A 25,345-nucleotide genomic window follows, 5' to 3' on the forward strand; every position below is an offset into this window, starting at 1 on the left:
ATCTGACCATTGCAGGGGATGGTTGCGGCATTCAAGGAGATTTTTTCCACTGTGTGTGGCAATGGTAACATCAGATGTGATGTTGATGAAAATATTTGGCCTGACCAACGTGAGCGACAAGATGTCCACCAAGAATAATTTGTTTCTTTTTTTTTTCTTCATGAATGTTATTTTTTGTTTTTTTGTATTTGTGGTAATACACAAATATGAAATGTAAAGTGAAATCTTGTTACTCTTGTCAGTTACTTCCTACATGTACAGTAAATACACTTTTTGTATTGTGTATATACACATGAAGTACAAAAATAAACACTGTAAAAATACAAATGTTCATAGAATTTTTTTTTTCTACATACTATTGACTTTTCTCAACAAATATGAGATTTGTTTACAGTAAACCCTTAATTTTTATGGTTGACTGTTGTGGTGAAAAAACAACTAAACATTTTGACCAGTGTGGCTCACACAATGACAAAAATACTTTAGATTTTGGTGGCCTTGGCCAAATTATTGACAAAATAACTAGGTTTTGAAGCATGAATTAAATGTTTTGGGTGAGTAACTACATTTTGCAGACATGCTATAAAGTTTTGAAGTTCCTGCAAACAGTTGTGACATTTGCACTCACAGTTTAGAGAATGTTAAGACTGTTTCGTGTGTGCCAAAAGCAATTGAGAAAAACTGTAACAACACCTTTTACAGCAGCTAATACAATGTTACTGTAACTTCTACTCAATATGAGTAGAAGTTAACATTGTAGCTGCTGTAAAAAGTGTTTTTAATAATTATTAACTAATGTTAATTCATACAACTCTAAATGTTAAACTCTACTACTGTAATAGACTAACATTTACTGTAAACTAACATTTAAAGCATTCACTAATGATAGATAGATAGATAGATAGATAGATAGATAGATAGATAGATAGATAGATAGATAGATAGATAGATAGATAGATAGATAGATAGATAGATAGATCTTTCTATCATGGAAGAGCGGATGCATAATGATAGATAGATAGATAGATAGATAGATAGATAGATAGATAGATAGATAGATAGATAGATAGATAGATAGATAGATAGATAGATAGATAGATAGATAGATATCTACAGTATTTATCTATCTATCTATTTATCTATCTGTAAAACTCGAACAAGATAGATAGATAGATCGTTATTATTTCTGGTTACTTAATAATTATGTAACTTCCATTTCTATTGTGTAGGAGTTGTATCACCAGCAGAGGGCAGAAGACAACCACCGTTGATCATTAGTAGACCTCTATGGTAGACCTTCAGTCACCAGTCAATTACCATAACTGGATAAAACCAAACCTATAGTCACACTTTCTGTTGTTATCATTATCATATCATAAATGTTTATCTGTTCAAATATACATCCACAAACATAGCCAAGAAGTTTTAGAATAATGGAATAGAAATGGATGTACAACTACTGTGGTGGTGAAAGATCACAGTTTTGTCCAGCGATGGTGTTCTGAATAAATAGGTTTTTATTTCCACGCAGTCACAGGTGTCTGACACTTTCTCTCTGTTTTTCATGAAATCACCAAAAAAAGGGAAATGAAAACACTATATTGCTCGATGTAGGCGAGGAGCTCCCTGTCAGCTGACTGAGGTCAAGAGGCTTTAGCATTGGGGAAACAACCACACGCCGGAGGAAAGCTCTTCCTTGGAGTCTGTAGAGAGAAGTGCACCCTTACTCTGAGATTCGTTTCCTTTTTCCACTGCTAAACAACACACACATGCACTCCAAACTTCAAGGGAAAGTGCAGTGAACGTGCAATATTAATAACAGCACTGTCATAGTTCTCTCAGGTAACAGCTGCCCTGCCAAATATATGAGATAGTGTTGAAGAAACTACACACACCACTGAAACTGTGCTCTCATGATACCAATCCCTCTTATACCATTCAGTTTGGGGACCAAAGGTTGCGATTAAATCACTCTATTCAAAACAATAAAACAGTATATTGTATTTAGATGTATATTGGACCAACATCAGACTTTAATTTCTTTAATGTTGAGCATTTTGAATGACTAGCATTAACCCTCTGTCCCAAAGGATTTAGAAGGGATAAAAATGTCATCATTCATTCTCCATATGTCATTCGTCCATACATGTATGACTCTTTTCTTTTCATTTTTCCAGTGGAAAAGAAGACATTTTAAAAAATGTATGGTTTTGTCCATACAATGCAGTGTTTTAAAATTCATTGACTTTGCGGTCAAAATGGCCCAAACAACAAGAAACAGAGCAAATATAATGGATTTATTATATTGAAATTGTGAGTAACAGTTAATCTCAACTAAATAGGTGTAAAAAAAAAAAAAAAAAAAAAAAAGGACTGACACAGGTAAGATAATTCAAGGCCTTATGCATATTTATCTAAATGTTTTCAGGTAAATCAGTGTTTTGTCTGATTCACACGTCAGAGAAGGGTGCATGTAACAAAATAAATTCCATTGTAATCTGAGCAGTGTAAACATACTGTTTAAAGTTCATATTTTCTCATGACGCATCTGTTTGAACTCTGTACTCTTATGCACTATGCACACAATTAATTAGGCCTACATGTTGATAAGACATTACAATCACAATAAACAAGGCCTTTGTATCAAAATATCACTTAGCATTAAGCAGCATTGACCAATCACAAAAAGTTGCTTTGAATGTTAATTTGACATACATACAAATTCAAAAATAGTGTTCAGTCTCTATCACATCCATAAAACTACTCGAACAACACTGAAATGCAACAGCATGTTCAGGGGTCACAGAAAATCTCAACAGTAATACTGTTGTAATTACAAGAACTGTTTACTATTTTAATATATTTTAAAATAAAATATATTCCTGTGATGGTAAAGTTGACATTTTCCAGTCTTTCATTCGTTATTCTTACTGTAAAAATGAATGAGCTTTATCTAATCAAAAAAATTGGGGCAACAGATTACAAGCAATATTATTAATTCAATTTAACAAATTAGAATTGAGTAATGATTATTCAAATGCATTCCTTAAAAGTAAACCATTTAAAATGAGTAAAACTTACCAAAAAAAACAACCAAAAAAAAACGTACATTTACGTCGCCATCAGTGTAGCCTATGTTTTAGGTTTCTCCTTCAGTGATTCTGCCTGTTAACATCAGGTGTCTTCAATGTTGGCAATATAAAATAAAGAGTTCTTAATCTTTGACGTCTGTCTGTTATTCAGATATTTTTGTTTATTTTTTTGCTGTAGCCTAAACTTTACTCATTTTAAATGGTTAACTTTAAAGGAATAATTTGATTAGCCTAATTATTACTCAATTCTAATTTGTTCAATTTAATTAATAATATTGCTTGTAATCTGTTGCCACAATTGTATTGATTAGATGAAGCATAATCATTTTTACAGTTGAAATGAGTAATAATCTAGACAATTTTTGAATATTTTTTTTACTACAATTGCATAATAAATGCCAGTTGGGCCTAATTTATTTTTAAACATCACTTTGTCTTTATAATATCACAGTTACTTGTCATCATATTTTTGTGTCCTTGCCATCAACGAAGTTTGAATACCCCCTGAGTCTTTATCTAAAATAAATGAAAGTGGTGGAAAACCCGGCGGTGTAACAAACATCCTCGTTTATTTGTAAAGCCAATAGATGTCATCGTCATGATCAGCCTTCACCTTAAAACGGATATGATGATGATGCAAGACGACGAATTATTGCCAGTTTTATGGTTTTATTTTCAGTTTCTCGCTTTCTCTTGAAACCCCTCCTGTCCTGTCTACTATTGGTCCTGTCTGTAAGGGGGTGTGCCTGTGTGACGCTTCATGGATACATATAAAACACACGACACACACCAAACCGATGTAAACTACGAGGTAGAAAACCTTCTTCAGGACCTATAATCATATAGCAGCGATGCAGAGGTAAGATGATGGAATTATCATTATTATTAAGGCTCAAAACCTAGTGCACGAGCACGACCCAATACGCGTTCCGTTAAAGAGTCGCTGTAATAACAAAACAAAACAACTCGCATTTGACGCATGTGTAGCCTACGTCAGTGAACGCCAAATACAACACGCTCCTGTCATCCGTCATTTCCCTCTGATTTTAGATGATAAGTTATTGGTAAGGGTTAGGATTAGGACTAAACTTTTGGACAGGAATGTTGCTCCATGGTCTCTAGCCTCGGTTTGGGCTGCAGTCATGAAGTGGGTACAGCTGATTGGACAACAGATAATGGAATTAAATTGCATAAATAAAACTATAAATATGAAATATAAGTAAATAAACTATTTAAGTATCATCGAACCTCCATTTTTAAATAAAAAATACATAAACATTTTCAATTTTAGTATAGGCCTACTTTCAAATATAATTTATTTCTGTGTGATGCAATAGAAATATCACTAACAATAGGCCTATTCATGTTATATTCACAAAAGTTTGGGGTCGGTAGTTTTTTTAATTTTTTTTTTTTTATGTGTGTGTGTGAAAGCTTTTTTTAGTGTTTTATTCAGCAAAGATGTGTTAAATTGATACAAAAAGTTTTTATTGTTAGAAAAGAGTTCTATTTTGAACAAATGCTGTTCTTTCAAACTTTTCATTCATCAACAAATCCTGAAAAAAGTGAAAATTAGGGCTGTAAAACGATTAATCGCGATTAATCGCACCCAAAGTAAACTGTGTACATAATATATGTACACAATATGTGTGTGTAGTGTGTATAATTATTTTGTATATATAAATACACACACATGCATGTATATATATTTAAGAAATATTTGCATGTAGGTACTTATATATTATAAGCTTATTATATAAGCTTATATATATATATATATATATATATATATATATATATATATTTATACAAAATGTATATTATACATTAATATAAATATTTGATAATACCACATCTTTCTTAAATATATACATGCACATGTGTGTATTTATATATGCAAAATAATTATACACACATATATTTTGTAAACACAAACTTTTATTTTGGATGCGATTAATCGTTTCACAGCCCTAGTGAATATTTGCATAGTCAAATTATAGGTCTTATTTTAGGCCTATGTGCACAAATTTGCATGCCGTTTAAAAAGTGAAAGGTAATATGAAATTCTAAAAAAGAAATAACTATTTTTGGCTATTATTTTGGATGTTTTATTTTAAAATTTTAGTTTGAATTAAATAGAAATTTAAATTAGATCAAAATATAGTTGTTAATATTGTTAAAGTTCAACCAAAATCCTTATATTTCATTTATTACAGAATATAATAACCACCGCAGTGTTGCATACATATTGTATATAAGTGATTTGAATATTTATTAATTTATAAAAAAATGCTTATCAATGTCAACATTAGCTGTCTGACATACAATGACATCACTTTTTTTGATCTCTCATTGATTTCTTTTAAGCAGCACGATGGGCAAACCTCAGTTCGGCCCGTGGCTTATACAGCAGGTGGAAAGTGGGAAGTATGAGGGATTGCGCATGATAGGCAACGATACATTTCGAATCCCTTGGAAACACAACTCTAGAAAAGACCTTGGGGACGAGGATGTTAAAATATTTAAGGTAACTTCCTTCTTTCATCTCACATTTCACTTCTGCATGAACGAGGCATATGCAGTCTGAAGATCTCCAAAGGGGGCGTGGCTTTAAAAGGGGGCGGGGTTTCATACCCATTAAGTGGAATTCACCCTAAAAGTTATTAAACTCATGTGATACATCATCTGGATTGTAATTACAATAACTTTTTATACAATAACTATAACTATAAGGTGTTGTATTTTTGGTCCGTTCAGGAGTGGGCTGTGGTCAGCGGGAAGATCAACGAGAACCCTTACGACAAAGCGAAGTGGAAGACAAATTTCCGTTGTGCGCTTCATAGTCTAAAAAACTTTGCGATGTTAGAGGATCACTCCAAAGATGCGGAGGACCAACACAAAGTCTATCGCATTATCCGTCCTCAAAGTGAGTTTAATTGCTTAATCTGCATTTGTCATGGGGAAATGAGTTGATTGTAAAGCTCTGTTGACATTGTTCTTCAGATTGCCAGGAGATACCTAGGCCCGAGCCGGTTCAACTTCAGCTACCATTCATTGCTGACATCTACAGTGCATCTGATTACATGTCTGAAGAGATGGAGGTAAGATTTATCACTGGTAGTAGACATAATAATATGTACACAATAAATTGAATTCATTATTTTTTTTTAAATATGAAATATTTTTAAATATTACATGAATTATAAATTATACACTACTGGCCAAAAGTTTGGAATAATTGTGATAATTTGGAATAATTCGGCTCACCAAGGCTGCAATTATTTGATCAAAAATTCAGAAAAACAGTTAAATATTATTACAAATAAAAAGGAGAAAACTTTAAAATATTGTAAAATGTAATTTATTTATGTGATCAAAGCTGAATTTAATCCAGTCTTCAATTTTACATTGTCCTTCGGAAATCATTCTATGTTGATTTGTTGTCAGTTTTTGCTGCTTAATATGTTTGAGAAAATTCAATAATTTTTTTAGAGAGGTACTTTTATTCAATAAGGATACATTGAATTGATCAAGAGCTTTATAATGTTGCAAAAGATTTTGCTCTCAAATAATTGAACTTTCTATTAATTAAAGAATTCTGAAAAAAATACATAGCAGTTTCCACAAAAATATTTTCAACAATTAGAAACATTATTAATAATTCAGCCCCATTAGTAATTGTAAATGATTGAGCAGCATATTAGAAAGATTTCGTAAGCATCATGTTACACTGAAGACTGGAGTATTGATGCTGATATGGGGGGGTGGGGTGGGGGGGATTTTGCGGGGTTGGGGGGTCATAATTATTACACATTGACCAGTAGTTTACAAAATGATTGAAATATATTTTAAAAATATATAATAAATATATATATTCTATTATGTCTGATACAGCAGGAATTGCTCAGCCAAGTGGAGGAAATGCATCTTAATCAACATGCAGGTAAAACATTTACTATATACATTTATCTAATCATCTTCGGCCCCGATCCGGCCCACGTCTGGTACTTGTTGAATCCACATGTACCATATGACACTTTATGGTGTCTGGGCGGGGGGGGGGGGGGGGGGGGTATGGTCAGAGGAAGTGATGTAGATGAGGCTCTTACTTTGGCATATTCACAAAATACCCTTTCTATCCACAGAACCCCAACCATGGGACACCTGTTCCCAACAACACATACTGACTCCCTCGAGGAGCAACTTTGAGACGAACTACTCAGATCATCCATGCATGCAGAACAACACCCCTGCCCCGGTCCTGCAATCCGACACTAATGGTAACACAACCAGCTGTCGCAGTTTTATTCAACCCAAGTCCATGAGAAATCATAACTGTTTTACAGAATTTTAATATTTCATTTGAATTTGGTTCATTAGTACAAAAACAATTTTAAGAGAAAAACAAACACCCCAAACCTAACTGTAAGTGGGGCAAAAACTTATGAATGAAATTACAAATTCTTCTGAACTTGTCACAAATTTGCCAAAAGGAATAGTAATGAATTGTCATGAGACTGCGTTAGCTTTATTTGAACCATTGACTGTTCATATCTAAAACATTGTACATATAGTAGTGTTTCTCTAAATTGTGTTGTACAATGTTACTTCTAGTCCATCAATGCAACCCTCCTAATCTCTGGGACCTGGAGATCACGATCAACTACAGGAGAATAGAAGTTTTGAAAACTCGCCTGTCTTCGCCACTCGTTCAGTTTCACTACCAGTGTGACCCATCTGAGCTGAGCGGAACGCCGATACGCTTCCCGACCACCGAGGGCCTGGTCGACCACATGCAGATTCACTTCACTAAACGCATCTTCGACAGCATTCAGAGAGGCCTGCAGCTGGAGGTCAACCAGTCCGGCATCTACGGCTTCCGGCAGGACAAGTGCAAAGTCTTTGTCAGCACCAGTGACCCCTCCGAGATCCACAACCCAGAGCCCCGAAAACTGCATCAGAACACCAGGGAGCTTCTGCTCAGTTTTGATAAGTTCGTAAAAGGTATAAACGATGAGAAAAGATACATATTGCACACTGAATAATCTCTAGAATATGTTGAATTAATATCCAACTACTTTAAAATGACCAAAAACATGGTATAAAGCAGGGTCCACCATTTGCAACCCGATTACCATGACTGTTCCAATGAAATATTCCTTAACAATGTGGCATACAGGAAGTGACGTCATCATAGGGCCCTTATTACAGCATGGCAGGAAGAAATCAAATTCCATTTTTTCTTCTTCTCATAAATTACAGAATTGTATGGAAGCTTGTTTCCGCCACTGAATAAAAAATAAAAATAAAATAATTGCGACTTTTTATCTCACAATTGCGAGATATAAAGTCAGAATTGCGAGATATGATGTCAAAATTGTGAGAAATAGTCACAATTGCGAGACATAAAAGTTGCAAATGCGTTTTATAAAGTCAGAATTGTGAGATATAAACTTGCAATTGCGACTTATCAGGCTAATTATAAGGGGGGAAAAAGACTCACTTTTCCCCCCTCAGAATAGTTTAAATCTCACAATTCTGACTTTATATCGTGCATTTCTGACTTTATAACACGCAATTGCGACTTTATATCTCACAATTCTGACTTTATAACAGATAACACGCAATTGCGACTTTATATCTAGAATTCTTACTTTATATCTTGTAATTCTGACTTTATAACACGCAATTGCGACTTTATATCACGCAATTCTGAGTTTATATCTCGCAATTCTGACTTTACATCTCGCAATTGCGACTTTATATCACGCAATTCTGACTTTATATCTCGCAATTTTGACTTTACATCTCAATTGTGAGATAAAAAGTTGCAATTACCTTTTTTTCATTCTGTGGCGGAAACAAGCTTCCATAGAATTGTTTTTAGAATTTCTTCTTAAATTTTTTGGCAAATATGAGTTTATCAAGAACTACAAATCAGTATTTGATCCCAAACTACCGTGTGACAGGCTTTTAGAACTACATCTTTATCGTTATATATCTACAGTTATCATCCTTGGGGTAAATGGGCCTTTACTCATTTTGGGACTTATAGCCTAAATGTTATTAAATTTAATAATTATTGACAATTAATTTTAAATAAAACAAAAAAATTCACTGACCAAATGTTGAAAAATATATGTATAAATAATCAAGTCCTAATTTGTACCGTATTATGGAAGTCTGTGGGGCGAGTGTACAGCACAGCGGATTATATTTTAAAGTATGCTACTTTAACACAATTTTAACCTACGATTATAATATTACACATTCTTGCATTACTATTGACAGATCCCAAAACCAAACTTCACATTCATGCTTTTAAACCCTCCTGGACACTTGCCCCATTGACTTCCATTGTTAGTGTTTTACCTTTGTTTTTAAGTTTCTATTGTCACTGACAGTGATGCTGCCTGAAAATAGACCAGAACAACCTGTATTACAAGCGGTGTGTTTTTCCCTTCTGATTGGATCATCACGATTATTTTTCAGACCTGATGGATTTTAGAGAGAACAGACGGGGGTCTCCGGATTATACCATCTACCTGTGCTTTGGGGAGAAGCTCCCGGACGGAAAACCACTGGAGAAAAAACTCATCACAGTCAAAGTAAATATCTCAAAACAGAAACACATTAGCTCTTTTTGTGTGCATTTCAAGTGTTATACCATATCCTTTTTTTCCATCTCCACAGGTTGTGCCTCTGATATGCCGTGAACTTCACGAAAGAGCTCAGATGGATGGAGCGTCCTCTCTTCGAAACGATAACGTCAGCTTGCAGATCTCCCACAACAGCCTTTATGACCTTATTAATTCTTTGGGTCTGCCTTCAATGGACTAAAGTTTCTGTTTTCACCATTAAATTACTCAGCCGTCCTTAAATTCATAAATTCTCTCTGCTACTGTTATACTTCTAGCACAAGGCAAACCGAAAGAACTCTTCAGAGGTAGTTTCCATGGGGTATTCTGAGGGTATTTAATTATAATCTCAATGAAACTATTGTTCAAATGTTCAGAAACCTCTCCTTGTTAACATTTTCTAATGAGGGATACAGCCTCGTTTTAATATCTTGTCTTCTAGTGAAGAATCTTTCACGCTTTGCCCAAAGGGCTTAATTCGCTTCATGTTCATTGCTTTGTTTATGACTGTGATGTTTAGAAAGTTTGACATTTAATGGAGTCGTTTTAAAAAGCAGTGGTTGATTGTTATGGGTGTTAGTTTATTAGATAATGCTGATACCAATATCTAAACAGCTGAGGCTAATGAACATGTAAAAATATCATACATATAAAATGTAATAAATATGCGTGTATATATATAAAGTGATATTTTGTTTTATTTATTGTATTTAGATTTAAGATAGTGAATAAGATGTACTCAATTTAAAATTCACCTGCAACACAACACATTTCACAAATAGAAAACGTCTAACTTAACATTATTTCTGGAATATGAGACTTCAGTGTGCATGAATCCTTAAATATCAGCACATTTTATGACTGTAAAAAAAAAAAAAAGCAGGAAGCATGCTAAAGATTTTTTCTTTTATTAAATAAAGAATCTAATAAAAATATTTACACAAACAGTGGATCACGAATCATGTATTCTGTGACTGCTTGGATTCACATGATAAAGTTCACTTGGTTCACCGAGAACAGAATCCTCTCTGACAGGAAAAGACCGGCGGTTTGCAACATTTCTGCACGCCTCACTGTGAGATACAACTGAAGTTACATGAGATCAATTCAACATTTCTCAAGCAATTAAAATGACATAATTAATGAAAAGGGTTTAGAAAATCCCAACATTTTGAATTACACTCTACAGCCATCATTTACAATTAACTTTTCTGTCAAATCTTTTCACTGAACCTTTAGTAATGCATAAAGAAATGGTTATTTTCTAGGCTGAAAGTCATTTGTAAAAGCTGTCATTCACTGACAGAACAAAAAACAACAGCAATTAGAAAAAAAAAAACAATTGACAAACACATCATCTGGCAGGATTTATCAGGAAATCTGCTAAACAGCCACTTTTCACCTGAACAGAAAATATCTATCATAGCCATTCACGTGTGTCATGAACCATATCGTTTTACATTTTCAAAAAAACTATTCGATGAGGGTGAGGTCTACTTCCAGTGTTCCTGTTTTACTCGTAGTAGTAAACTAAAAGATTTTAAAGAAATGTGTCAACCAAATAGATTTCATAGTCTCATAAAGACTAGATAACAATATTTTAACTCAAATAAATGCTCTTTGTAAGTTTTTGGAGAGATCACAGAATGTCCCAGAGGATCTTAAGTATTTACGGCATATATGTGACGTACCAAAAAAAAAAAAAAAATGAATTCGCTCTTCAATGATGGAATCTTATTTATGATGGATCTTTGATGTTCACCAAGTATTGTGTGTGTGTGTGTATATGTATAGTCTGATGATGCAAGACCCTGACTAATGACTTAAACTTCCTGTTGGATAAGCTTAAAATAGCAAAGAAACACAACACCCTCTTGAATACTCGTTTTAAACAATGGCAACGTAAAGATTTAACATATCTTGTCTTCAGACGCACCCAGAGACTTTCAAATGATTTTTACATTCAAAAGAAAACAAACAAACATTCAAAAAGGTTCATTTGATTACTGACAAAGACGTTGAGCCCTTAAGAGTTTCCTACGTCACTGTAGAAATGCACAGATTAAAAAAAAAAAAAAAAATCCACAGATGATTGCTAATGGTACTGTCTGAAAAGGACATAGCCGTTTTACCATTGACTTCACACTGAAGTTTGGAAGTCTTGCGGGACGTCTGCCTGTGAGTTTCCCCCAGTTTCCTCTTTCCTGTGTTTTCTTGCATGTTTATACTTCTCCACGTAAGCTTTGACCAAGTTAACCACTTTCACCGGGTTGATCTCACCACTCTTGCTATGACACACCTTGTTAATGAAGGAAAACAAGACATTAATGGAATAATTGTCATGTAATAACATAATTATTTCATAATTAATTCAAGAAATTAAAAAGAAATCAAGGGGTGGTGATGGCGCAGTGGATAAGACACATGCCTTTGGTGTGAGAGGCCTGGGTTCGAATCCACTGTGAGACACCAATGTGCGACCTCTGACATATATAGCAATTGTAAGTCGCTTTGGATAAAAGCATCAGCTAAATGAATAAATGTAAGAAATTGCCCACTGAAGAGAAGGGCATCAAAATAGAATAGTATTTGCATATGCTAATGTGCTTGGATTTACTTGGGGGGGGTAAAAGGAAGTAAATATGAAAAGAAAACATCTGACGTCACGCAAGTTACCTTCTGAACGGCTTTACGCAAAATCTCTTTGTACTCTTCCTTCGTGATGTCTCTCTTCTGATAGAAGGGCTTTATTGCAAGCTTGACCTCCTCTATTGCTCGCTCTTGCATATGAAGTTTCTTCATGTACTACAGAAAGACAAACAATGAATAAAAACTCATGAGGCAAGGCAATCAAATTAAATGAGTCACCGATGTGATGAAATTGTGCTTTATTGACCTTCTCTTTCGGATCGGCGTCCCCTTCTTTGTGGGATTTTGGTTTGCTGGATTCCTCTTGGGGAGGAAGGCTGGAGACTGTTGCTTTTATATCAGCCTTAGATGAAGCTTTATTCTTTAATATGAAACAGATTCATGGGATTATTGTAGTGCTGAAGTACCCATAATATCACTCAAGCTTGAAACTGCCCACAATGAAAATTCCCATTAACCAAGTTTCAATGATTTATAAGGGCTTGACTTCCTGTGATCTTCCGGGCTTTCCCTTCGCTTAAGGGAACGTGAAGCAATCATTTAATCAAAAGCACAAACTTGGAAAAACATTTTTTAAATACATATGAAGAGTTCAGATGCAAAAGCCTCTAAATGCCATTTGAAATTTTCTTCTTTAATGATGATTTTTATCAAACTTGTATATTTAAGTTCAGTAATTTCACTTAAATTTTTGTTATTTAAGTGACATTACTGAACTTAAATATACAAGTTTGATAAAAATCATTAAAGAAGAAAATTTCAAATGGCATTTAGAGGCTTTTGCATCTGAACTCTTCATATTTTAATTATAATTATGTAGCTGAGAAATGCAAAACTTGATAAACTTTTTTTTTCAGGGACAGTATTCAGGGACACTCCTTGTGAAAGAAGGAATGCACAATTTTCAAGTGTAATGCTAACTTTCATTTCTTCTGAAGTGAAGCCTTATAAAGCTGATTTCAGTTTCTGTCACATGGGTAAGTAGGAATTGCATCATGAGCAAACAATTTGAGCGGTGATATGATGACACCCTCTGGTTTCTTAGAGCAACTACATATGAGGCACAATAATTATAACATGCACTAGTATACACAAAAAACTTGTTCTAAGAGCTCTTATTACTTAAAAAGTTTCGTCAATAAAATTCTGTGTTTTCTAGAGCTGCTCCTGTCATGGAGAAAAATCTTCTCAATCTTGAAAAAGTAACACTCAAGAGTTCCAGAAGTCAAAATAAGATTTTATTGGGGAAAGCAGAAACACCTGCAGGACATCTGACCAACTCACACTTGTTTAGCTTTAACCAATGACCTCATTTGCAGGTGCTCTCCTCCCTTTTCTATTGCTGGAATCTCCCTAACACTTTCGCCACAGTTACTTCATTCCTGGGCTATAAGGAAGGGTGGGTGGCTGACTCCCAACCAGTCAAATAATACTTTAATTGTCCCACAAAATAATTATTCAGTGTTTTTGCCAATTATTTTTTATCAAGAGAACATTGAAGCTGCTCTTTTGGTTCACATGGCCTTCAACAGTGCAGATGCCAACCGCAAACAACTTTAGTTAAAATCCCTTTGCTTTCGCCTTTGACTTGTGTTTGACCATGAGGCCTTCAAAACACACTAATAGTATTCAGACTATATCTACAATTATTTTCTTACTTATAGGATAAGTAAAACATTTCATCACTCCAAACAAGCATGATAGTATGTGGGAACCCAAAAGAAAGTATTGTAAAAAATGTCTGTTTTGTCTTCCAAAGACTAAAGTCATAAGTGTAAAACAACAAGGGTGAGTAAATTATGACAATTTTAGTTTTATTTGGAATCTATCCCTTTAAAACACTGGAAGAAATAAAGTATAAGATGAGTTTGTACCTGACCGGAGGTTTGTTGGGATGAAGCAGACCTTCGCGACCCTTCTTGCTTGAGCTTAAGTTTGAAGAGTGCAAGTTCTAAATAAGCCATGGGACAACATTCAAAACAATTTTACTAAATTTTCAAAATATTTTAGTTTTATGTAGCCTGAATGCTTCAGATCAAGCCTGATGTGACTAAAGCCCAGAACACACCAAGCCGACCCCGACAAACTAGCGCTGATGAAAGCCGACTGTGTTGTCGCCTCTCGTCGAGGTAAAAAGCTGCACTTGAACACACCGAGAGAACTACAGGCAACTGTCAGCTAGAATGTGCGTTCTGCGCCTGTGTGTAATGAGACAACTGTCTATTTCTGCAGATAAATTAGTCTATATTCGTCATTCAGAAAGGAAAACCGACGCTGCCGGCTGCAGATGCAGATTGTTTACACTGTAAACAAAGCAGCGCGTGCTAACCGTTTTGAATATCAGTCCTGCTAAACGCTTTCTTTATTCCACTCTGCTCATGTTAATATTGAAATATTCGCCAATGAACACTCAGGTAAGATGGCATAACATAAGAACAGCCTTCTATCTTTACCGTTTTGACTTCTTTGCTTGCTGTTTGGCTTTTATTCTCTTGCATTGACTCTTTCACTAAGCTGAACAGCCAATCAGAGTTCTCTCTTTACCCGACGGCTTGGTTTTGGTTGACACCAATTCAACAGGTCGAATCCAGCGAATCAAAGCCGACGAGGACTATTTTCAGCCGATTAACACAACGAGGAAACTTAGTTGGCCGACGCACAAAAACTGCCCGACGGCCGACCGTCGGCTTGGTGTGTTCCGGGCTTAAATGTGTAAAGTAGAGCATAAAACAATTTTACTCACTGCTTAATTTATCAGACTGGGGTTCTTCTGGTTCCTGCAAATTCCAAGTGACTCGCTTTCCCTGCGGCTTGGACTTGGCACCAGCTGTAACAGTTTCAATAATTTGCTCATTCGCTGCTGGAGCCTCTGGAAGCGCAGACTTGGGGTCGACACCTTCTGTTGAGTCGGCCACAGAGCTCTCACTCATTTCTTTCTTAATGAAGTCCAAGTTATCAATCAAGTAATCAATGCTAATATCTTCATCGGATGACACAACAGGTTCTTGTTTTATTGGGGGGTCTGGTGGTTGGAGAGGTGACAACTCCATGTCCTCCTCTAAAAGCGGCGACTGATAGGACTCAATGGGCTCCTTTTTACAGTTTGCCGGGTCTATGTCAGGTGTGTCTGAACCGATGACAAGAGGGTTATCACTGCAGCTTGGAGAATCATCGTCATCAAGCCATATTTGCTCGATTATCATTTTTGGTGGCTCAACCATTTCTTGCAATTTCATTTCCTTTTTACAGTTCTCAGTGTCTATGTCAGGTGTATGCGAACCGATGACGAGAGGGTTGTCACTGCAGCTTGGTGAATCATCTTCATCAGGCCATATTTGCTTGATTTTAATCTTTTTTGGCTCAACCATTTCTTGCAATTGAATTTCATCCTGAAAGCCAGTGTGCCTCTTTTCTAAATCCACACTTTTCAAATTCATTTCACTAAGATTTGGTGATTCCTTGAGGAAGATGTTAAAAGACATCTCTTCATGTTTCATCTCTTTAACACCATCTAATTCTCCACAGAGTTCCTCCTCCTTTTTGAAATCTTTCAACTCCTGGACAGCACCAATGGGCCAAGGTTCCTCTTGTTTAATTTTTTCGGACTTAAGAAGCTCAAGCGAAACATCTTCCTTGCTTTCTTTAACTCTTCTAGTCTGATCACCATGTCTTGATGACCCAAGACCACAAGTTGTGATGTCAACCAACTGAGTCTCTTGTTTATTTTTTTCAGACTTAAGCAGCTCAAGCGAAACATCTTCCTTGCTTTCTTTAACTCTTCTAGTCTGATCAACATGTCTTGATGACCCAAGACCACGAGTTGTGATGTCAAACAAATGAGTCTCTTGTTTAATTGATGGTTTAACTGAAGTAGTCTCATGTTTATGTGCTCTTGCATCTCTCTCTGTCTTCACCTTTGTTGTAGACCTGACTGAACCAACAGCAGGCGTTTGTAACTCAGTGGACATGGGCTCTGCAGACTTATGAGAGCTCCTTTCTGTGCGTCGAGAGGGCTCTGATCGATCCTCTTGCCTTTTTCGCTCTCTAGACGTTGATCTTGATTTTGACCTCTGTCTCTTTAACCTATTCTCACCCTTATCCTTTGATGCCTTCTTCCTTTCTCTGGATCTAGATCTACAAAACGAACGAGATCGAGAGCGCCTTCTTTCTTTTGATCTCTTCTTTCGTCTTTCTCTCCCTCGGTTGTCATTCCTCTCACGACTCACTCTTCTCCCACTTGTCTTCCTCTCTCTACTGCTGGAACTCGAGGAACACCTCCTGTCTCTTGACCGTGGATATCTTCTCTCTTTCGATCTTGAGCTGTGCCTCTCTTTTGATTTCGAACGGGATCGCCGCCGATCCCTTGACCTTGAGCGTGACCTCCTCTTTTCTTTTGAGTGTTTCTTTTTATGGGAATCTTTAGATGAAAGGCTTTGCGATTTTGATGGTGACTGCTTCCTATCCATGCACTGGGACTGGTGAGGTCTTTCCATTTTTACGTTAGTAGCATTAAAGGTACCACTGACTGAAGGTAGCTCTTTACACAACCCATTTCCTTTGGATGCTTGGATTGCTAGAGACTCTTCAAGGGACTTTGATTGGGGCCTGACGGGTTGAGGTTCAGCCTCAGGCTCAGACTTCACCTCCAACTTAACGTTTTTGTCACTGCACGACGAGCTTGATCTGGAGTGCTCTTGAGCTTTCTGAAATGGACTTTCTGGAGTTTCACGACTTCCAGGATCTATGCTAGCATTATCTGAAGATCCTGTGGCAACCCAACTGTGAATTGCGTCTGAATGATGTGGCGATTGTTTGCACGGTTTGTCTCTGCAAGGATCTGGCTCCGTTTTAACTTCTGCACACATTTCCGAGTCTCTCTCCATATCAGAGTCCGCATTCACAGACTCAGATTTGATTTGATGACAGGCATCCTCATTGACTCCAACTGGTACCCGAGGCTCAGTATTTTGGGTGCTAACATCAAGACCCTCACCTTCTGGTTCATTATCAGATGAATCAGACCCCGTAGGGTTAAAGGGGTCATAGACCTCACACTTCTCTTCTTTGCTCTTCTCCTCCTTGGCCTTTGTTTTTAATGACAACAGCATGTGTTTACTTTTATTACTCTTCTTTGTTGATTCCTCCTCATTCCCAGACAGAGTCCCTCCTGATGCAGAAAGTCGCCGAGCTTGCCATGGGTTTCTGCTAGAGTTTATACGGAAACTGACAGAAGAAGAGGACGAGCACGAGTTTGAAGAGGCACTGAAAGATGATGTACTGGAGGTGAAAGAGCTAGAAAATGAAGAAGCAGCACCAGTTCTGTCTGATCTTTGACTCGGAGCATCCACTGTCCTGTTTTGCTGACTTGTACCCATTCCTTGCTGATCAACGGTACGTTCCCTACCTGTATTGCCAGCTAAGCTGGTCACTGAAGACCCAGGCAAAGTGCTGCTACTGCTGTCACTGCTACTATTTGCACTGGGGGTACTGTCCCTTTTAATTTTTGGTATCCTTGGCAATACAGAAACATCCACCCATACAGGCTTTGGAGGGGGCTTTCTGACAGGCGGCTGTCGGGCAGGTCCCTCCTGGTCTTGATGGGGAGAGTCAGAAGAGCTATTTGACACCCTTGAAAGGGGTTGACCTCTAATCCCATTAGTGCTCAAGTGGCCATTTCCAGGTCTTGGTGTATTTAAGCTGATAGGCCTGTGAAGTGCACATGGATGCAGATTAGGATGACCCAAGGGAAATGGGTGAGGGTGAGGAAGATGCGGAGAGTGTATGGGTGGAGATGTGGGAATCTGTGGAGTGGAACAGGACCCATGAGAATTGTGTACTAGTGGAGGCCTCCTCAATGGGCTGGAGGAAGGACCAGCCTGTTCAGAGGGGTGGATGAGACTTGTTTCTGTGTTTGGTGTGTTTCCTGGTTCCCCTGAGCCTGATTCTCCAGGGATAGTGTTCATTGGCAAGGACAAGGACACTGCAAGGAACAAACAAACATTTGACTTTTGAACGGATGGCAGTCATGCAACATCAACTCAATTATTACTGAACGATCTATACAGGTGCGTTTAGGAAGTAACAAAAATGCCTGGCTTATGTTTGTATATATATATATATATATATATATATACTGTATATATATATATATGGTAACACCGACTATCGTAGCAAGCCTGGAGCTCAACATTCATGTGAGAGGTCTCCTATTCAGAGAATAATTACGTCCTGTCCTGTGTCCTGAATGTTCAAGAACAAGTTTAAGTTTTTGCACTTCAGTTAATGTGTAGAAGATAATGTTTACAGAATTAAATGTGAAATTTTATTAAAGTGAGTTGAACAGTCTTATTTTGCTAATTTTTTTGTTATGTCTTTGAATAATATGGGGAACATGATTCGCAATATATTGCAGAATCGAATCGCAATACTTGCTTGTATCGCAATACTGTATATTGAGAATCGCAATAATATTGAATCGTGGCCCAAATATCGCGATAGTATCGAATCGTCACATTTTTGCCAATTCCCACCCCTAGTGAGTGAGTGACGTTCAGGAAGAGGTGACTGACACAGGCTGCTCCACACAGCAACAGAGAGCTGAGCAAAAAAAAAAAAAAAAAAACACTTAACTGCAACACTATTTTTGTTGAATAGATGTTTGTACCTTAACTGGGTTCCGGAGGCAGTTTATAACTTTTGGGTAGTGGAGTTTGATTGGGAGATTATTACATTACGCTGCATTATTGACGTCTGCAGTCAGGTGCTCTCTTGTTCGCTCTGTTTACTCTGTAATTATTTGTTTTTATTACATGGCTTGATTTAATTCTAATGTAGAATGAGGTCTGTTATTTATTAATAACAGACCGCTGCTTTAAGAACACACCGTTGCCATATTAAAGGCATAGTTCACTTTGAAATTAATTTTTGATATGTTTTATCTTACCTCAAGGGGATCCAAGATGTAGGTGTCTCTGTTTCCACCGAATTTTCAATTTTGACATTTTTTGGTCAAACCATTGTTGTCTGTCAGTCATACACTGGAGGTGAAGGGGGTCCTCAATCTGTTCACCTCAAAGAGCATGCACAGAGAAGTCAAAATTAAACATGATTTAATGACTCGTACATGTAAGTACACATTGATGGCCTAAGACACGAAACGAGCGGTTTGTGTGAGAAAACGAACAGTATTTATATCGTTTTACCTCTTGTAATCATAGCCATGACAAAATGATCTGACGGCACGGGCGCTTCGGTCTGCGCATTCGCTGGAAGTGATCGCTTGCGCGCCTACGTCACTCTTTGTTTATACAGAGATTTCGGTTTTACCTTTTACCTTAAAAGTTTTACCTTTCACTAAACATATTTAGATATACGGGAAACCGCAATGGAAGACGATTTCGGTATATCTAATTATGTTAAGTAAAAGGTAAAATTTCCGAAATCTCCGTGTAAATATTGAGTGACGTCACACGCAATCGATCACTTCCGGCGTAACAGTGAACTGATTCGGTTCGGTTCAGTTGGACATTGAACAACTGATTCAGATACTTGGATTACACGAGGTAAAAACGATATAAATACTGTTCGTTTTCTCACAAAAACCGCTCGTTTCGTGTCTTCAGCGATCAATGTGTACTTACATTTACGAGTCATTAAATCATGTTTAATTTTGACTTCTCTGTGCATGCTTTTTGGTGGACCCCCTTAGCCTCCAGTGTATGACTGATAGACAACAACGGTTTGACTGAAAAATGTCAAAATTGAAAATACTGTGGAAACAAAGACACCTACATCTTGGATGCCCTTGAGGTAAGCTAAAACATATCAAAAATTAATTTCAAAGTGAACTATCCCTTTAAGAACACACCGTTGCCATGAAAAACAGAGCGTTGCCATGGATTCTAAACGTTGAGACGGAACAGACTATTTTTTAGCGGGAGCAATACAATAATTTTTAAATCAATAAACTCCTTTTTAAATCAATATTTTGAGTCAAATGATTTATTTATTTGGTAGGTAGCCATGTAATAAGCGGGGTTATGTATAGCGAGGCGGTTGTTATAGCGAATACAAACCCTTCAGGCTGATTCAAGACCCCTCCGCCTCGCTATACATTATCACTTACTTATTCTGTCTGTTAAGCGTCCTCCAACATGGACAGGTGGTGGTGGGGTTCATAATGTTCACAATTGTATTTTATTAGTTCTTGTTTTAACCATGGATGAGGTAATTAGACTGTTATGTTATTTTCTTTTAAATGACGTTCCCTGTCATGTTCATTGCTGGGTTTATAGAAAAAACATCAACCAATGTTGCATATCATCCACAATTATTATAATGGATATAATTAAAGAATCCTTACACTATAAAGTAAATTAGAATAGTAACACAAAAAAATGGATTTTTACGCCTATTTTGAATTTTACTCAAATACAAATACTTTTTCCCCCTCAACAAATACAAATACCGGCTGGGACCTATCAGGTACATTGCTAGCCTGGCTGACGTAAGACCGACGTATCTGGGAACCACATGTTCATTTTCTTGTATTTGAGGCGTGGTTTACGAATGTCCAGAGCCGTTTATTGGGTGCTAGAAATGTCTTTCAAAAGTGCCTGTACGTAGCTCATAGCCAATCGTTTAAATTATACCAGATAACGTATGTAGAGCGAAAGAAATTAGACGAGGAAGAGGACGATGGGTCAGAGATTTATTTGCGTTCTAAACTACAATATCCAAGGCTGCATCAAAAAGTAACTTCGCGCCTGCTGCCATGTTTGATTCATAGGTATAAATAAACTGCTTCGGTGTGTTGCATAGACATTGTCATCATCTTGCTGCTCCCTCCCCGTTCTGTGATTGGTTCCCTAGATGAGGCGAAAATTTGGTCCATGGTATCTATCCAGACTACATAGCCATGTGAATAAAATCGCGCTAAGCAAAGGCAGTATTGGGAAACCCAGGCTAGTACACAGCTAATTTCCTCAAGGATTTTTTTTTTTAAAGGGACAGTGAAGATTAATCAACATTCATATAGATGTAAAATATACCCAAGTTATCCCAAAGGCTAATATAATGCTATAGATGTAAAATATACCCAAGTTATCCCAAAGGCTAATATAATGCTATAGATGTAAAATATACCCAAGTTATCCCAAAGGCTAATATAATGCTAATAGATGTAAAATATACCCAAGTTATCCCAAAGGCTAATATAATGCTATCAACTATACAGGGAACCCAATTGGTATATTACTATCATATTAAAGGATAAAATTAAATGATGTAGGCTAGGGGTGGCACGGTACATGAAAAAACGCTTGTCTCGGTTGAGCGTGTGTGCGTCTCACGGTTCGACGCATGCGCAATGCAGCCACGTACCGTATGTGTAGGGCTGTCGCGGTAACCGCAATATTGTAGTACCGCGCTTCTGACATGTCAACCGCAGAGGATTGCACGTAACCGCAGCAACCGTGATATTCAGCTTTCAATGCGCATATTATATACTGTAGACGCTGTTTAGTTTCGGTTACATTGGTTACTGAAAATGTCCTCGTTTTTGTCCACATCGTAAACTTTATTTATATAGCAACAAATACATATAAATTAAATAAATAAATAAATGGCGGTAATACCGCATATCGCGCTATTGAGCCACTCAACATTACCGCAAGGAAAATTCCATAACCGCGACAGCTCTACGTATGTGACGTGCGTTTTCTTTTCTCGCGACATATGCTTGTTCGACTTGGACCGGCGCTGCACAGAGCGACCGGTGAATAACATCAAACTAGTGCGAGAGCGGCGGCTCTGTATGCTTTTCAATCACTTTCGCGGTATTTGATGTCATTACCGATCGCTCTGTGCAGTGCCGGTTCAAGTTAGTAAACAAGCCAGTTAAAGTGGAGTATGGAGCGCTGCAGGTCACGGCACGCGGAGAAATGGCAAGTGGGACAGATGAGGGAGTTGGAGGATGCGCCAGCGTCGTATAAGTCTATAAGTCCGGTGTGTGGGGACATTTTGGATTTCATGTTATGATATTTTAATATAACGCTACAGTGGCACTTTATGTTTAGATAACAGCTTCAGTCAAATGTTTCCAAATCCTGCACTTTAATTTCAAGTGAAAAAAAAGTACCCTCACTCTCTGGGAATAGAAGCATTGTTGATACTAGGTGTTTCTCAATGTCAAGGATACTTCCTTGGCAGGACGGGTCCTTCCAAGTCATTTCCTTCAGAGGCTAGGCAAGGGTCCTCTTTAGCTTTCGGAGAACATGTAAATGGAACAGGCTAGCAAGTGCACGTCATTGCGTCATTACATCAGTGAAAGGTCCGCTTCGGCGCTGCAAAAATCATTGTGCTGGTGTACTGCACTGTTTAAATACACTTGACAGTCCTTATTTTGTCTTGTCAGTCCTCATAGAAATAAATAAATAAAGGGATAATGTATAACCAGGCGGTTGTTATAGTGAATACAACCCCGCAAACTCTAAAGCAGAGGGGTCTTGATCAGCCGGTTGTATTCGCTGTAACAACCGCCTCGCTATACATTTTCCCACTTATAACATGGCTACCTACCAAATAAATCAATAATTTGACACAAAATATTGATTTAAAAATGAGTTTATTCATTCAAAAACGATTATATTACCGGAGTTAACAGAACTACCTCCATAGCAACATGATCTAACGTTAGCTGTTAAAACAAAAAAGGCTATGAAGTAAAAATTAAAAAGTTAATCACCAGTAAAAGGGAACAGCTTTAAATCCCCTAAGCAAATTTGAGCCGATATGTGAAATAGTTTAACAAACATTAAATAAATGGCTAAACTGAAATTATACTTGCTTACATTTGAAAGCATATTGCCGTTATCACTCCGACTCCGCTAACGGTCGACATTTTTTTATTTTTTGAACAAGATAGCAAAGCTGCGCATAGGATTGTGGGTGATTTAAGCTACACATATGCATCCTTTCCTGTGTATGGGATATTTTCCGAACGAAGGACTCAGTCCTTGGTTGAAATTCTGAGGATCCTTGACATTGGAACAGTCCTCCGACGGACGTCGATGACGTAGCATCCTCGAAATTCCGGCTTCCGAGGATCCTTCCTTGACATTGAGAAACGCCTACTGTCTTTTGTGTTGAGGTTGAACTTATGTTTAACTTTATGTTTATGGCCTTTGCTATTGCTATAGCTTATTATAGGCAATGAGGTTTCATGTATATTGACTTATTCATAAAAGACAGTGTTTTAAGAGTTCCTCTTTTTTTCTTTTAAAAGATAGAATTTTTGTAAGAGCTACAAAAGTTGGCAGTTGATAAATGCAAGTTAATTTCTTTGTGTAAAATAAGATTTGTGTGAAAAAAAAAATGCACAAGTTCTTGTAGACATAGTGATAAACATTCTCCTTTTTTTGCCAAATAAACGAAAAGCATGTCAATGTCTTCTCTCCTGCTGTGTCAAAATCTCACCTAGCTTTCCTCTGAGATAGTCCCAAAATGTGCTTAAAGTCAAAGAGTCAAATTCAGTTTGTGCATGATTGCATGAATATCATTTTTTTATACTGTAGTGTGGATAATTAAGCTATATATCACATGCTGAAGTACATTTCTGGAGTGTTAAAGATTAAAAGAAAAAAATAACAAGAACCGTACAGAACCGAAAAACGTGACCCTAAAACCGTGATACAAACCGAACCGTCGGTTTCGTGAACCGTGCCACCCCTAATGTAGGCTACTTACTTTTAAATTATACGTTTTTATAATAATAATAATAATATACTAATAACGTTATAATTAGGGCTGTCAAACGATTAATCGCACGAATAATAAAAATTTATATGTAAAATATTTACATTTATATATAAAATATAAATTATATATAAATCTATATACAGTATACATGAAAATATTTCTTAAAATACAAACGTGTGTGTATTTATATATATATAAAATAATTATACACAGTGCATCCATAAACATTATGTAAACACAAACTTTTATTTTGGATGCGATTAATCGCGATTAATCGTTTGACAGCCCTAGTTATAATTTTACATTTTGAATGACAATTATGTTTCTACACTGTTTTTTTTATGTATAAACATTCAATTGGCTGTCACATGAAGAATTTATTCAAACCTTAAATATTGAAGAACAATAAAAATATAATGAATATGGAATAGAGTTCATATATTTCTCAAAATGCTCCTCTCTAAGTTTATTTTTCTAGCTGACTAAAACGAGTTTTTGGACAATGAATGGCTTTTCAAGTAAATATAACATAACGTGACTTTGTTCTCAAGCATTAAACATAGAACGCATATCAAGAGAATCGCACCACCGTTCCAGTTCATCAGAACTCAGTCCACCTCCTACATGTCGTCTCGGGTTCGGTATCCTGGTGCGCTACCGGGTACGCATGACAGCTTTCCCATTTTTTCACGCGAACAGTATCCCGTTTTGAACTAAACCGCCATTGTGAAAGCACCCAATGTCTCCAAAGCATGACTTACCGGGTTTGGTTGCTTTGAGGGAACCATCTCTGTTGATGACCACATCAGAACTGTCCATGAGGAGCATGCTCTGACCACTGAGGATACTCCCCAGCAGGTCTGATACAGGGGCAACATCTCCCTCATGTGGGACACTCACACCTTGCCTGGAAACCACCACACAACCAGGATTTAAACACCCATTTAATCCTCAAACATATTTTCATTGTGATTTTCATCACCTTGAAGTAGAAATCATCTGTTTCCTCCATCGTGACCATAAAGAGTGATTCCCCCCCTCTAGTAGTTACCTGGAGAGGCCGGCAGATATGGGTCTGGCCACAGGCTGATGGGACCGCAAGGCAGAGCGGGAGAGGCCACGGCGTTTAGCTTCCAGAAGAGAGGATGGTGTTGGAACTTGATTTTCATCCTCCCTAACAAGATAAATTGGAAGATTAACTTAGACACT

At 37.0% G+C, this 25,345-nt stretch overlaps 2 protein-coding genes across 3 annotated transcripts in view; one reads left to right on the forward strand and one right to left on the reverse strand.

The window, feature by feature from the left end:
* Positions 1-3,801: 3,801 nt before the first annotated feature.
* Positions 3,802-10,680, forward strand: irf7 (interferon regulatory factor 7). 2 transcript variants are annotated; one of them, XM_039663123.2, is made up of 9 exons: positions 3,802-3,951; positions 5,463-5,619; positions 5,850-6,018; positions 6,096-6,193; positions 6,987-7,035; positions 7,238-7,372; positions 7,707-8,096; positions 9,585-9,700; positions 9,786-10,680. In XM_039663123.2, the coding sequence occupies exons 1-9, from the start codon at positions 3,944-3,946 to the stop codon at positions 9,930-9,932; spliced, it is 1,269 nt and encodes a 422-aa protein (XP_039519057.2). In that variant the 5' UTR covers positions 3,802-3,943; the 3' UTR covers positions 9,933-10,680. The 2 variants fall into 2 exon arrangements, with proteins under 2 accessions (XP_039519057.2, XP_039519056.2); XM_039663122.2 differs by having other exon boundaries at positions 3,803-3,951; positions 5,460-5,619.
* phrf1 (PHD and ring finger domains 1) overlaps positions 10,623-25,345 on the reverse strand; it is a 34,820-nt gene continuing 20,097 nt past the window's right edge. The window contains exons 12-18 of the mRNA XM_039663120.2: positions 25,188-25,310; positions 24,898-25,043; positions 15,123-18,359; positions 14,254-14,330; positions 12,627-12,740; positions 12,407-12,535; positions 10,623-12,029 (exon numbers count right to left, since the gene is read on the reverse strand). Of these exons, the coding sequence (XP_039519054.2) occupies positions 11,871-12,029; positions 12,407-12,535; positions 12,627-12,740; positions 14,254-14,330; positions 15,123-18,359; positions 24,898-25,043; positions 25,188-25,310 (3,985 nt within the window). The 3' untranslated portion in view covers positions 10,623-11,870. The remainder of the gene's footprint in view (positions 12,030-12,406; positions 12,536-12,626; positions 12,741-14,253; positions 14,331-15,122; positions 18,360-24,897; positions 25,044-25,187; positions 25,311-25,345) is intronic.

Source organism: Pimephales promelas, chromosome 25 (genome assembly GCF_988280905.1).
Source record: "Pimephales promelas chromosome 25, fPimPro1.hap1.1, whole genome shotgun sequence".
In the NCBI taxonomy this organism is placed as follows: Eukaryota; Metazoa; Chordata; class Actinopteri; order Cypriniformes; family Leuciscidae; genus Pimephales; species Pimephales promelas.